This window comes from Entelurus aequoreus, linkage group LG13 (assembly GCF_033978785.1).
Source record: "Entelurus aequoreus isolate RoL-2023_Sb linkage group LG13, RoL_Eaeq_v1.1, whole genome shotgun sequence".
In the NCBI taxonomy this organism is placed as follows: Eukaryota; Metazoa; Chordata; class Actinopteri; order Syngnathiformes; family Syngnathidae; genus Entelurus; species Entelurus aequoreus.
The window spans coordinates 29,501,461-29,516,428 of record NC_084743.1 but is presented as its reverse complement, the minus strand read 5'-3'; the positions used below and the strand labels follow the sequence as shown (position 1 = coordinate 29,516,428).

General features: G+C 37.8%; 1 protein-coding gene across 1 annotated transcript in view; it reads right to left on the bottom strand.

Moving 5' to 3' along the window:
• Positions 1-14,968, bottom strand: part of wnt10a (wingless-type MMTV integration site family, member 10a) — a 104,025-nt gene that overhangs the window by 38,215 nt on the left and 50,842 nt on the right. Inside the window, exon 3 of the mRNA XM_062067643.1 lies at positions 12,312-12,685. Coding sequence (XP_061923627.1) covers positions 12,312-12,685 — 374 coding nt within the window. The remainder of the gene's footprint in view (positions 1-12,311; positions 12,686-14,968) is intronic.

Here is a 14,968-nt window from a genome sequence, read left to right as displayed (position 1 = left end):
TTCACGTATTGTTTCCTGTTCGTTAGATAACTTCTTATCCAGTTTAAGACTAACCCTCTGATGCCATATCGTTGTAGTTTTTTAATTAAAATATTGTGATTCATTGTGTCAAATGCTTTAGTTAGATCCATAATCTTTAATCCTGGGATTAAAGGCCTTACATTTTCTCCTCCAAACTTATTGATGGGTATTGTGGCCAAACAGCTCAATTTGTGTTTCATCTGACCACAGAACTTTCCTCCAGAATGTCTTATCTTTGTCCAAACTTGCCAAGGGACATGTAACCAAATATTAACATTACTGTATGTATACTTTTGACCCAGCCGATTTGGTCACATTTTCAGTAGACCCATAATAAATTCTTAAAAGAACCAAACTTCATGAATGTTTTTTGTGACTAACAAGTATGTGCTCCAATCACTCTATCACAAACAAATAAGAGTTGTAGAAATTATTGGAAACTCAAGACAGCCATGACATTATGTTCTTTACAAGTGTATGTAAACTTTTGACCACGACTGTATATGTCATATAATGTCTCAATTTGCGCACTTATGTGCTTACGCTTTACTCTTGTGATTGCATAAGTGTGCTTACACTGTCAAGTAAAGGATATGCAGTGCATTTTCAGATGTTGCACTTGATGGTTAGTGTGCACCGTGCCATACTGGACACTTACCACCATGAACAGCAGGGATATTCAACTAAATTATTGGGGGCCACACTTCCAGGAAGCTAAGGACCAGGCTTCTGCTTTCACTATTATTCCTATTTTCTACATTACGGAGAACCAGTGTCCTCTCTAGTAGACATTTGATTTGGGCTATTTATTTTGTTACAATAGCGCTCTGCTGTTTTTTTAAGGACCTTCTGCATTTAAGCGAGTCAAAGAGCATCTCCATGACAGCACTCTAGAGTTCTTAAGAATCTACTGCAAACATGTGAATCTCTCGCAGGTTTGTTGATCTGAACTCGCAGGCAACCAGTTGAATAGCCCGAATGAGGAGCAAGAGAGGACCTACAATGGAACCTTGAGAAACACTACTAATATAACTAAAGAAGTTGAACAAATGACTACTGACTGCATCTGAAGTAAACAAGCTTCAGCAACACCTTGGTTACATACCGGGCTTTTCCGGGCTATAAAGCGCACCAGTATTTAAAAATTTTACCCACCAAATTTTAGAAGAAACATTAATTTTTTTACATATGTTAGCCGGACTGGATCGCAGATTAACACAGGTACAAAAGATTGTGTGAATGTTTACTTACATACTTTAATGGTTTCCAAACGGTGCATGTTACACAGCAGTAAAACGGCTGAACAAACAAAAGAGAAGTCATCGTCATGGACCCACTAGCTGTGTAAACTCTCCAATCAGCTAAACAGACTCAATAACTCCACTGTGACATTTAAGTGAATTTACAAAACTGAAATAATACAACAAGATTGCCATTGTAAGTTAGTAATGCTAACACAGACAATTGTAGACCTATTATCATATTCGCAAATGCTAACAACGCTAGCTTGATAACATTACAATAGCACGCACAAATATGCATGAAAACACTCCTACAGACATCACACATGGGACGGTTAAGTAAGTATGAATAGTTTTAGTTATATTGTAAAACTTACAAACTTTGCTTGGAGTGATGAATGAAGAATAATTTCGAGCAGAAACGCTACTTATAAATAGCCGAAACGGGATATACATGTACTTATGGTTCAAGGCACAAAACAGGAAGTACATTTTCAAACCTGAGCACCTGCAGTAAGCAAACTCATCCACAAGATGGAACCATATTACAAACAACAATATACGTTTTCAGTGTCTCAGTCAGTGTTAAAAACTATTTGTTGAATACAAAACATTATGGCCGTTAGCAAAGAAAAATACCTCAATTAGTCTCAGCGTTTTATAAGCTGCAGGGTTCAAAGCGCAGGGAAATATGGCGTATGGTTTATAGTCCAAAAAAATACGATAAATCACATTATAAAAAACATTTCTAACTTTGATTGAGACTTTATTGATTGATTGAGAGTTGTATTAGTAGATTGCACTGTACACTACATATTCCGTACAATTGACCACTAAATGGTAACACCCGAATAAGTTATTCAACTTTTTTAAGTCGGGGTCCACGTTAATCAATTCATGGTAACTGCCAAAAAGGAGAGGACTTAAAGGGGTGCCTTGAGGAACACCTCAGTTACGTACATCACACTTTTGGAACCCGGTGTTTGTGTTTGCTAGCAAGAATAACATGACAATGCAAGAATCTGCCAATGTCTTTACAGTGGTCCAACTTCCTCTAAACATCAGGAGCACTCAAGTGTTTTAAGGAATTTTGCCTCAAAAATGTTTGTCTCCGAAGTTTTGAACTGAAATCGGGGGCCGGTAGGGTGTCATTCCCGGTCCGGAATTGTTGAGTAGCCCTGCGTTAGAGTCACCATCTTGGCTACATAGCGGAAGGGGTGGGACTAACAAAAAAAGATAAGTGGAAAAAGGAATAAACAAAAGCGGGCAAAAGTGATAATACTTGGATTTTTTATTTATTGTAAAGTCGAGAAGTGGGGAGAAGAATTGTGACAATGCAAGTGCACTAATAAAAACATTCCACTTGATATTGATTACCAAAATTAATAATAAACAGACATAATGTATGTTTACTAGAGGCTTTACTGTGCATTTCAATAAGTTATGATACTGTAGTATCATTTTGTGTCTTATCTTGTGAAAGTACTTTAAAATTGGTGAAACCAATACAAATCTTACACACTACTTTGTTTTAAAGTGTGTGTAAATACAGATTAAAAGATTAATTGATTACACATGCGCACAATCAGTGCACAAACACAAAGAACAACTTCCAGCTTATCAAAAAAGTCCATAGTTAATAGCTTTATATACTAATACATGTACTGCATACTGCACTGTAACCCCGAATAAGTAAGCACAACTCCAAAAAAGTGAGGCAATAAGTTGCCACATGTTTGAGTACATAAACTCAAATATTTGAGTATATCAGATCGTAAATATTTGGAGTTTATGTTAAATGTACTTTTAAATTATAATTGAATTAAATTTACCAACTCAAAAATGTTCCTCCTCGTGTCTGCTGAGGAAGTGCACGAAAATGCTACAAAATAAAAGCACTTCCTATGTGTGTGTGTGTGTGTGTGTGTGTGCATGTGTGCGCATGTGTATGTAATAATTTGTATACACACCCACACACAGAGGATAATAATAACAATACAAATCTATAATGCGATTGATTTATTCTTAATTTATTCTTGATTCGATTTAATCAGTGGCCTAGTGGTTAGAGTGTCCGCCCTGAGATCGGTAGGTTGTGAGTTCAAACCCCGGCCGAGTCATACCAAAGACTATAAAAAATGGGACCCATTACCTCCCTGCTTGGCACTCAGCATCAAGTGTTGGAATTGGGGGTTAAATCAACAAAAATTATTCCCGGGCGCGGCCACTGTTGCTGCTCACTGCTCCCCTCACCTCCCAGGGGGTGATCAAGGGTGATGGGTCAAATGCAGAGAATAATTTCGCCACACCTAGTGCGTGTGTGTGACAATCATTGGTTATTTAACTTTTTTTTAAAATGATTTGTTCTTTCAAAATAAAACAAAATGATGTTTAATCCACTGAGTTTTTAGTAACTGTGACTTAATTATTTTATATAGCAGTCACATAATCTGCAAACAAGTTAATATTAATTAAAAATAACAAGTTTAATAAACTTAAAAAGAAGGAAAATGTTACTCACACTCAACATTTTTAAGTACCGGTAAGTACAACTTTTAACAACTTTTTAAGTTTACCCTACTTATTTTAATTCATAATTTTAAGCACTCTGGTTTACTGTGATGTACATAAAGTTGTTGAAGTTGACAAAACGACTTAAGTACCCGCCAGCTGAGATAACTAAGCAACTGGTTTATTCCAAATATCCACCTGAGGCAATCATATAGTGTAAAAAAGGAACTACAAGTAAATGGATCAAATGAAACCAAAAGAAGGTTCCTGATATCAAAGCCCTCGTAAACTCAAGAGTTACGACTTTACGCTTCCTGTCGGTCGTACTCCTCCTTCAGGTGTCGTGCCAGGTACTTAAATGTTTTCTTCAAACACAGCGCGGTATAATGATAATGTGTCACGCAAATCCTGATTAATAATAGTTTTTAATTAAAAGTTTGCACGGGCTTACGAATACGCAGCTACCGATGGCCTTGTATGCAGAGCATCTTTCACAAGGTCTGCACAGGATATGGACAGCTTTAGTTTGGATGTGCAATTGTCACTTATATTCATCATCCTGACCTAACAGTTAAAATGTGCAGCCGCTGTATAGGATATTATATGGCAGATATTATACAGCCACACAAGCCTCAACACATAACACTTCTCTCTAAACCAGTGTGCAACCGGGGGCCATTTTCAGCCTGCACTGCAAAAAGTCAGTGTTCAAACACAATAAAAAAAAAATAAAAAAAATTATGGGTATTTTATTTGAAATAAGCAAAATTATCTGTCAATAGAACAAGACAATTTGGCTTGTCAAGACTTTCCAAAAGAAGTAAAATTAGCTAACCTCAATGAACCCAAAAATACCTTAAAATAAGTATATTCTCACTAGTAACAACTGTACTACTATATGAGTACGTATTTTCTATTGTTTCATTGAAAATAAAACAGCAAAGTCCATTTGGCTGTCATCTGTTTTAATTATGAGACACAATTGTGTCAAAGTCATGATTGTTTTTTTTCATGCATGAAATAAGAAATGATTACTTTAAAAAAGTAGGTTTATACTTTGATGACACAGCTTTGCAACAGTTGATATTCTAGTTTCAAGCATGTTTTACTCAATATACACTACCGTTCAAAAGTTTGGGGTCACCCAAACAATTTTGTGGAATAGCCTTCATTTTTAAGAACAAGAATAGACTGTCGAGTTTCAGATGAAAGTTCTCTTTTTCTGGCCATTTTGAGCGTTTAATTGACCCCACAAATGTGATGCTCCAGAAACTCAATCTGCTCAAAGGAAGGTCAGTTTTGTAGCTTCTGTAACAAGCTAAACTGTTTTCAGATGTGTGAACATGATTGCACAAGGGTTTTCTAATCATCAATTAGCCTTCTGAGCCAATGAGCAAACACATTGTACCATTAGAACACTGGAGTGATAGTTGCTGGAAATGGGCCTCTATACACCTAGGTAGATATTGCACCAAAAACCAGACATTTGCAGCTAGAATAGTCATTTACCACCTTAGCAATGTATAGAGTGTATTTCTTTAAAGTTAAGACTAGTTTAAAGTTATCTTCATTGAAAAGTACAGTGCTTTTCCTTCAAAAATAAGGACATTTCAATGTGACTCCAAACTTTTGAACGGTAGTGTAGGTCAAAAAATCTCAGCTACAAGCTGTAATATCTTACTGAGATCATTTAGGACCAAAACCCTTAAAACAAGTAAAACTCTCTAACATAACATCTGCTTAGTGAGAAGCATTATCTTATCAGACAGAAAATAAGCAAATATCACCGTTATTTGAGATATTTAATCTTACTAAGATTTCAGTTTTTGCAGTGTGCATCTCATATGTGTGAATGCTCCAAAGCATTCGCATGCACATATGGTTTTCTACACCCAAATTCATCTATTTCCATCCATTTTCTACCGCTTGTCCCTTTTTGGGGTCGCGGGGGGTGCTGGAGCCTATCTCAGCTGCATTCGGGCGGAAGGCGGCGTACACCCTGGACAAGTCGCCACCTCATCGCAGGGCCAAATTAATCTATTTATTCAACTTATTATTATTCTTCTTCTCCAGATTTTGGCGCGCTCTATACCTTCCACATTTTATCACCCCATTCAAACCTATTCCAACTTCAAACTGTTCAGCCTATTAGGGAATTGCGGGCTTTCCCTTGACAAATTCCAAAAATTCCCAGATTTCCCAGAATTCCAGGTTTCCCGGAACATTTTTCCCATTCAAAATGAATTAGACCATTTTTCAAACTTCCACAATTTCCACCTTTTTCAAACAATTCAAACCATTCCACCTTCAACACATTCCACCTTCCACAAAATTCAAACTACCCTTTTTCCAAGTTAAAAAAAAATCCAGGACTTTCCAGAATTCCTGGTTTTACAAAGCCCTATTTTCACCCTTCTTTTTGGCGACTACTCCTTCCACATTTTTCAACCCAGTTCAACCGTCAAATTATTCCCCTTAATCAGGACAAAAACGAAGTTGATTTTTGAACTGGAAAAATTCTCGGTTTTACCGAAATTCCAGGAATAATACCATTTCTCAATGAAAAATGTTACTACTTCAACATTTCTCGACCGATTTAAACATTTCCAACACCAACCAATTCAGCTCATTCCGGACATTCATGCTCCTAATCATTTTTTAAAAATCTCACTTTTCCCCCAAATTCCCAAATTTCCAGGAAGCTCCCATTGAAATGAATGGGACATGTTTCCAAGTTGCACAATTCCCACATTTTTCAACCATTAACACATTCATCTTATCCTGGACATTCAAACAAACACTTTCCAAAGTTCCAAACCAAGTTCCAGACCAAATTCTGGTTTTCCTGGAAATTCAAACCATTCCAACATTCTAACTAGTCTTACATTCATACTACATTCTGTCAGCATTTCAGTTCAACTTCAGCATTGGAGCATTCACACTCAATTCCTTCAGGAATTGCCTCTCCTAGTTTATATATGACCTCTTTGTATAATAAAAATAAGAGTAATTCATTTATTGATCAAAGAGACATGAGTAAACTTGGTAACACTTTAGCATGGGGAACGTATGGACCATTAATTAGTTGCTTATTAACATGCAAATTAGTAACATATTGGCTGTTAATTTGTCAATATTGAGTACTTATTAATGCCTTATTCTGTATAGCCTTATTATACAACCAGTAAGCCATTAACTAAGAGTCTTCCCTAACCCCAACCCCAACCCTAACCCTAGCCCTGCCCCTATCCCTGACCCTACCCTAACCCTTACCCTAACTCTAACCCTATGTTAATTAGCAACTAATGAATGGTTCATATATTCCCCATACTAAAGTGTTACCGTAAACTTGGACCGGACGCTGAGGGCCCAGGACAAGATTGACACTTCTGGGGGGAACTGGTTGACCTGACTGGCTTCTGCATACGGTGGCAGCCCTGCTTCCCCCTCACAGGCTCTCTAATGTGTGCTCTATAGTCTGGAAAATCACCACACTAACTTCAGAACTGGATAAAAAATGCTACAATAAATTGTAGTTACAATTTTAAGGCAAAATGTCTGTTTCTTTCTCATTATTTATTCCAACTCGTTGTGATCAACTGTGAGTGCGTGTGTGCGCTGATCAAGTTGAAACAGATGTTTTCACACGGGAGCGGCGATTGCAATGATTTAAGTTTGCATATAAATGTAATACCAAATTGAAGAGGGAAGTTTGCCAAACATGATAAACATATAAAAATACAGTACGCCCTGCGGTACAGGCTGATTTTTGGGGGAACTCACCAAGACGCTGTCATATGGAACACAGGCTGATTCTAATGTAACAACGATCATTTTGTACAAAAATAAGAGATGTATGATTTAAACAATTATCAGGCAATGATCAGAAACACTACAGTTTGTTATAGCAGTAATTAATACAAACCCCGTTTCCATATGAGTTGGGAAATTGTGTTTGATGTAAATATAAACGGAATACAATGCTTTGCAAATCATTTTCAACCCATTTTCAGTTGAATATGCTACAAAGACAACATATTTGATGTTCAAACTGGTACTTTTTTTTTTTTTTTTTGCAAATAATCATTAACTTTAGAATTTGATGCCAGCAACACGTGACAAAGAAGTTGGGAAAGGTGGCAATAAATACTGATCAAGTTGAGGAATGCTCATCAAACACTTATATGGAACATCCCACAGGTGTGCAGGCTAATTGGGAACAGGTGGGTGCCATGATTGGGTATAAAAACAGCTTCCCAAAAAAAATGCTCAGTCTTTCACAAGAAAGGATGGGGCGAGGTACACCCCTTTGTCCACAACTGCGTGAGCAAATAGTCAAACAGTTTAAGAACAACATTTCTCAAAGTGCAATTGCAAGAAATTTAGGGATTTCAACATTTACGGTCCATAATAACATCAAAAGGTTCAGATAATCTGGAGAAATCACTCCACGTAAGCGGCATGGCCGGAAACCAACATTGAATGACTGTGACCTTCGATCCCTCAGACGGCACTGTATCAAAAACCGACATCAATCTCTAAAGGATATCACCATGTGGGCTCAGGAACACTTCAGAAAACCATTGTCACTAAATACAGTTGGTCGCTACATCTGTAAGTGCAAGTTAAAGCTCTACTATGCAAAGCAAAAGCCATTTATCAACAACATCCAGAAACGCCGCCGGCTTCTCTGGCTGGATGGACTCATGCAAAGTGGAAAAGTGTTCTGTGGTCTGACGAGTCCACATTTAAGTTAAGTTAGTTAACTAAGTTAAAGTTAAAGTTAAAGTTAAATTTCAAATTTTTTTTGGAAATATTCGACATCGTGTCATCCGGACCAAAGGGGAAGCGAACCACCCAGACTGTTATCGACGCAAAGTTCAAAAGCCAGCATCTGTGATGGTATGGGGGTGCATTAGTGCCCAAGACATGGGTAACTTACACATCTGTGAAGGCACCATTAATGCTGAAAGGTACATACAGGTTTTGGAACAACATATGCTACCATGTAAGCGCCGTCTTTTTCATGGACGCCCCTGCTTATTTCAGCAAGACAATGCCAAGCTACATTCAGCACGTGTTACAACAGTGTGGCTTCGTAAAAAAAAGAGTGCGGGTACTTTCCTGGCCCGCCTGCACTCCAGACCTGTCTCCCACCGAAAATGTGTGGCACATTATGAAGCGTAAAATACGACAGCGGAGACCCCGGACTGTTGAACGACTGAAGCTCTACATAAAACAAGAATGGGAAAGAATTCCACTTTCAAAGCTTCAACAATTAGTTTCCTCAGTTCCCAATCGTTTATTGAGTGTTGTTAAAAGAAAAGGTGATGTAACACAGTGGTAAACATGCCCTTTCCCAACTACTTTGGCACGTGTTGCAGCCATGAAATTCTAAGTTAATTATTATTTGCAAAAAAAAATAAAGTTTATGAGTTTGAACATCAAATATCTTGTCTTTGTAGTGCATTCAATTGAATATGGGTTAAAAAGGATTTGCAAATCATTGTATTCCGTTTATATTTACATCTAACACAATTTCCCAACTCATTTGGAAACGGGGTTTGTACAAGCTGAATGACAACACATAACTTTAACTGGTTTTACCAAGTATAAACGATAAAACATTGAATATTAAGAGTCTTTGAATCATTTCCACCTTGTTTACATTCCTGACGACCTCCTTAAAGTATTGTGATCAATCCGTAAAATCAAACACAGCTAAAATGCACCAAACATGTCCAAGTGTGGAGAAAGAGTGTTTTGCATTTTACCCATCATGCTTTGTAATGGATTTGTATGGGTGTAGTTTAGAATTGTGCACAATGCTTAGATGTGTTTTTATAATGTCCAGAATAATTCAATGGTCAGGTTGTGTGCTGTCTAGCACATGTGTTAACTTTCTGTGTATATTTTAAATAATTTCCACTATGGTTGGGAAAAGTTGTCTATATGGTACCAATATATTGATTCTACGTACACTATATTGCCAAAAGTATTTGGCCGCCCATCCAAATGATCAGAATCATGTGTCCTTATCACTTGGCCCAGCCACAGGTGTATAAAATCAAGCACTTAGGCATTGAGACTGTTTCTACAAAAATTTGTGAAAGAATGGGCCGCTCTCAGGAGCTCAGTGATTTCCAGCCGCTTCCAACATGACTGTGCACCAGTGCACAAAGCAAGGTCCATAAAGACATGGATGACAGAGTCTGGTGTGGATGAACTTGACTGGCCTGCACAGAGTCCTAACCTGAACCCGATAGAACACCTTTGGGATGAATCAGAACGGAGACTGAGAGCCAGGCCTTCTCGACCAAAAGAATGGTCGAAGATTCCTATAAACACACTCCGCAACCTTGTGGACAGCCTTCCCAGAAGAGTTGAAGCTGTAATAGCTGCACAAGGTGGACCGACATCATATTGAACCCTATGGGTTAGGAATGGGATGGCAATTCAAGTTCATAAGTGAGTCAAGGCAGGTGGCCAAATACTTTTGGCAATATAGTGTGTGTGAGATTGGGGTGTAATATATGGGAACCCAGAGAGGGACAAGTGGTAGGAAACGGATGGATGGATCTCCCATTGTGGCACTTGGCCTGCAGGCTGTAGTCTAAAGACCTCTGATCTACAATATACTGTATGTGTGTGTGCAAAACAAACAAAAGTAATATTAGGTAAAAACATATACTGTACCTAATATTAAGTAAAAACATATACCTAAATAAGCACATTTTTTGGGCAACCCTCTCAAACAACTAATTAGGATCAGCTGAAACAATTTTCACAATGATGCAGTGCCAGAACTATTGTAAACTATCGCAATAATAAATAAGGTTCAATCAAAACAGACTATTACCCTATTTGTAAAGGCAGCATATTTGATACAGCTCTTTGATTAGATATATTAATCCATCTATTGATTCGTTCACTCAAGTTTTTTAAACCCTTAACCAAAAGTTCACATACACTTGTAAAGAACATAATGTCATGGCTGTCTTGAGTTTCCAATAATTTCTACAACACTTGTTTTTTTTGTGATAGAGTGATTGGAGCACATACTTGTTGGTCACAAAAAACATTCATGAAGTTTGGTTCTTTTATGAATTGATTATGAGTCTACTGAAGATGTGACCAAATCTGCTGGGTCAAAAGTACAGGCTAACCTCCTCCAACCTCCGAGGACAAAGCTACGAACAATGGGAAACCGGGCTTTCTGCTCCGCCGCTCCCAGTCTGTGGAACACTCTCCCTGACCACCTGAGGGCACCACAGACTGTGGATGCTTTTAAAAAAAGGCTTAAAAGCCCTTCTTTTAAAAAAAAAACATTTTTTTAGATATGTGCATACTAGCTATAGCTATTTGGTTGTTCTAGTTTAAATTTTTTTCTTTATTAACTTTTTTTCTTTATTTTATTTTATTTGTTAATACACTGTAGCACTTTGAGATTGTTTACTAAATATAAAGTGCTTTTTACAAATAAAAGATATTATTATTATTATTATTATTATTATTATACATACAGCAATGTTAATATTTAGTTACATGTCCCTTGGCAAGTTTTACTGCAATAAGGCGCTTTTGGTAGCCATCCACAAGCTTCTGGCAAGCTTCTGGTTGGATTTGTGACCACTAATCTTGACACAATTGGTCCAGTTCAGCTAAATGTGTTGGTTTTCCGACATGGACTTGTTTTTTCAGCATTGTCCACACGTTTAAGTCAGGACTTTGGGAAGGCCATTTCAAAACCTTAATTCTAGCCTGAGTTAGCCATCCATTTAGTCAGATGAAACAAAAATGAAACAACAATTTAGCTGTTTGGCCACAACACCCAGCAATATGTTTGGAGGAGAAAAGAGAGGCCTTTAATCCCAGGAACACCATACCTACCGTCAAGCATGGTGTAGGTAGTAATATGCTCTGGGCCTGTTTTGCTGCCAATGGAACTGGTGCTTTACAGAGAGTAAAAGGAGGATTATCTCCAAATTGTTTGTATATATATATATATATATATATATATATATATATACATATATATTGTAATATCTGTGATATTTGCATTAGTGTACTGTGTCTTTAAGGGTTTGGGGAACGCGCATGCGCGAGTGAGTTGGCGGAGAACTTGAGTGTGTGTGAGCGTGAGTTGTGGCTAACAGCAGCTCTTGTATGTGTGTGCGTTACTTTTTTTAACTGCAACGAGTTACCGCTTGTTAATAAAGCGATTGAGCATCGCATCCTCGTCTGTGTGACTCCTTCTCCACTGCGGGGCATTACAATATATATATATATATATATATATATATATATATATATATATATATATATATATATATATATATATATATATATATATATATATATATATATATATATATATATATATATATATATATGTATGTATATATATACATATGTATGTATATATATACATCCAAAAATAAAAAATAATAATAAATACAATTTGGGTTGAGTACAAATTTGGCCAACCTTAGGACATTTAAATTTAGATACATCACAAGATAGTATTACTAGACTCACCTGTCTGCCAACTCGGTTGTTATGAAGTCTCATTCGAGCATGGATGTCTCTGTAGGTCTCACGGGCATCCAGAAAGTCCCGTGAGAATTTTTCTCCGAATTCCACATCAGGACTGCAGCCACCCCACTCCCAGGTGTCCTGGGGTCCGGGAAGCTCGGCAGGGAAGTGCTCCATGACGCCGTGTACCATTCCCTTCCCTCGATTGATGGCCTCCAGTTGCAAGCGGTGAAGTTTGATGCGGAAGGCTTCCTCGTCGCCGCGGCGCTTCTCGTCACAGCTGCAGGCCTTCAGTTTGCCCATGGAGCAGGCGTTGGCCACGGCGTGCACCACACCTGCTGCTGCTATGGCGTATGCGAAGGCGCTCTCTCTAAATCCTGTGAGGAGAGCATAGCCAGAACAAAAGTAAAACATTTTGTTCATAAGCCTCCTATAGATGTAACGTTACGCTACTAATTACAGTAGGCAAGGTTGTATTGTTGCTTCATTCCTGCAGTGTGCTCAAACAATCACCAGGTAGTATCAGTGAGCCGATAATACTGTATCATCTCTTTCTCTTTCGGACTTATCAGGTCTTATCAGGTCAGTAGTGCATTCTTCTCACATTCTTCACTCACGCTTTAAGTGAAGGATGAGGCAAATACTAACCCAAACCCACTCTATCATGTTTATTTTCAACACCATGCATTCTATTCAGGGTCGTGGTCGTCATGCTCTGCAGGTGTTTGCTTGTTCTACTTTGATGGACTGAATTATAATAGTACAGTTAGTACAGTTAGCACAGTTCAGCAACATCGCGGCCGCGTTCATTCAAAAGCCCATAGAGATAACTGCTAATTTAGCAATGTTTTAATTGTATTTGTAAAACAACGGTACTATTTGAGTATAAATTGTAGCCAAATATTTTCTTAAACATATAGGGCATGATCTATTAAGATCTAAATAACACGTGCTAAACAGCGTGTGCAAATTGTACAAATTAAAATTGTACTATACTAGTGGGCGTGTTGTGTGTGATTTACTAAAACTGCTAGTACAATTGACAATAAGTTCAAAAATGGTGTCTTATTTAAACGAGCTAATTGCATGTTGAACTGGCCTTCTGTGCCCATGGAAACGGCTATTCCCCTCCAACATTCCCTCCACATTTGTTATTATGCTCTCTAACCTGATCGCAGTGTTGAAGAAGTAGCACACATCTATATAATCTGTAACCCATTTTCTGCAATATAGAATCGAGACAACCAAAACTATTGTGAGCATGTTGGAATGGCGCACTCTGCAGGGAGGTGTCGGACCGTCACACGTGCATGTTCTCCCCGTGACTGTGTGGGTTCCCTCCGGGTACTCCGGGTTCCTACCACCTCCAAAGACATGCACCTGGGAATAGGTTGATTGGCAACACTAAATTGGCCCTAGTGTGTGAATGTGAGTGTGAATATTGTCTGTCTATCTGTGTTGGCCCTGTGATGAGGTGGCGATTTGTCCAGGGTGTACCCCGCCTTCCGCCCGAATGCAGCTGAGATAGGCTCCAGCACCCCCTGCAACCCCGAATGGGACAAACGGTAGAAAATGGATGGATGGATGGAATGATCCAACCGCAGGAAAATGCATATCGCAAGACTTTTTACAATTTTTTAATTGTATTAACTGTATGAAAAAATAATGCTCTTAAAAAAAAATTGATATTAAAACACATCAACCAAATGTGTTGTATTCAGCCATTTAAGTCATCCGTAAGCTATAACATTATATTGCTAAATTTATTTATGACAGTCCAAATATATTGACACACACACATATGACAAATGATTCCCTGTCAGGCGGACCTCCTTTCTCACAGCCAATTGTGTGTAACTGTGTCAGTTTTAAATAGCGCCTGCAGCATAGTTTCAGCTTTGATAAATCAGATTCTGGGTGCTGATTTGATTAGATTTGCATCTCCCCTCTCAGCATTGTGGGTGTTCTGATAATCAGCATATATCAATCCTGTGTGCAGGAGTCTAATAGATTAGCTTTGCATGCATGTATCAAGTTTGTATGTGTTTTAATACACACAAACTTTAGTAGATCAGGCCCATACTGTTTAAAGAACATTGTTCGGTATTTTTTGGAGGGGGGGGGGGGGGTTGCCCATTTATTGTGTTTGGTTTACTTCTTCAATTAATGCCAAAGAAGCATAGCAGTTTTGAATTGGCTTCACTGCTGTAGGAGATATCCAACACTTGTCTTTCCTCTTGGACCTATTAACCTATTTTTTTTTACCTTTTCATATAAACTTTGGTTATGGTTAAGTATGGCTATGGTTATACATTCAATTACAAAATTATACACCACATAATTACAGTTTCTCATTACAGCGGAGTAGAAAGAAGCAGAGTTTATTTAATCCTAATCCTTTTCGTATCGTAGCAATTTATTTGTTACTAACTACTAATTTTGTAGAACGAAAATAAATAAAATAATAAATCAGTAAGTACATAAATATATCAATGAGTAAGCTAATAATTATTAAATACCTAAATAACAATAAAAAAAAGTTGTCATAAACAATAATCAATCTATCTTCTTCAGTTTATCTGGGTCGCGGGGGCAGCAGTCTAAGAAGAGAAGCCCAGAATTCCCTTTCCCCAGCCACTTCGTCCATCTTCTCCCGGGGG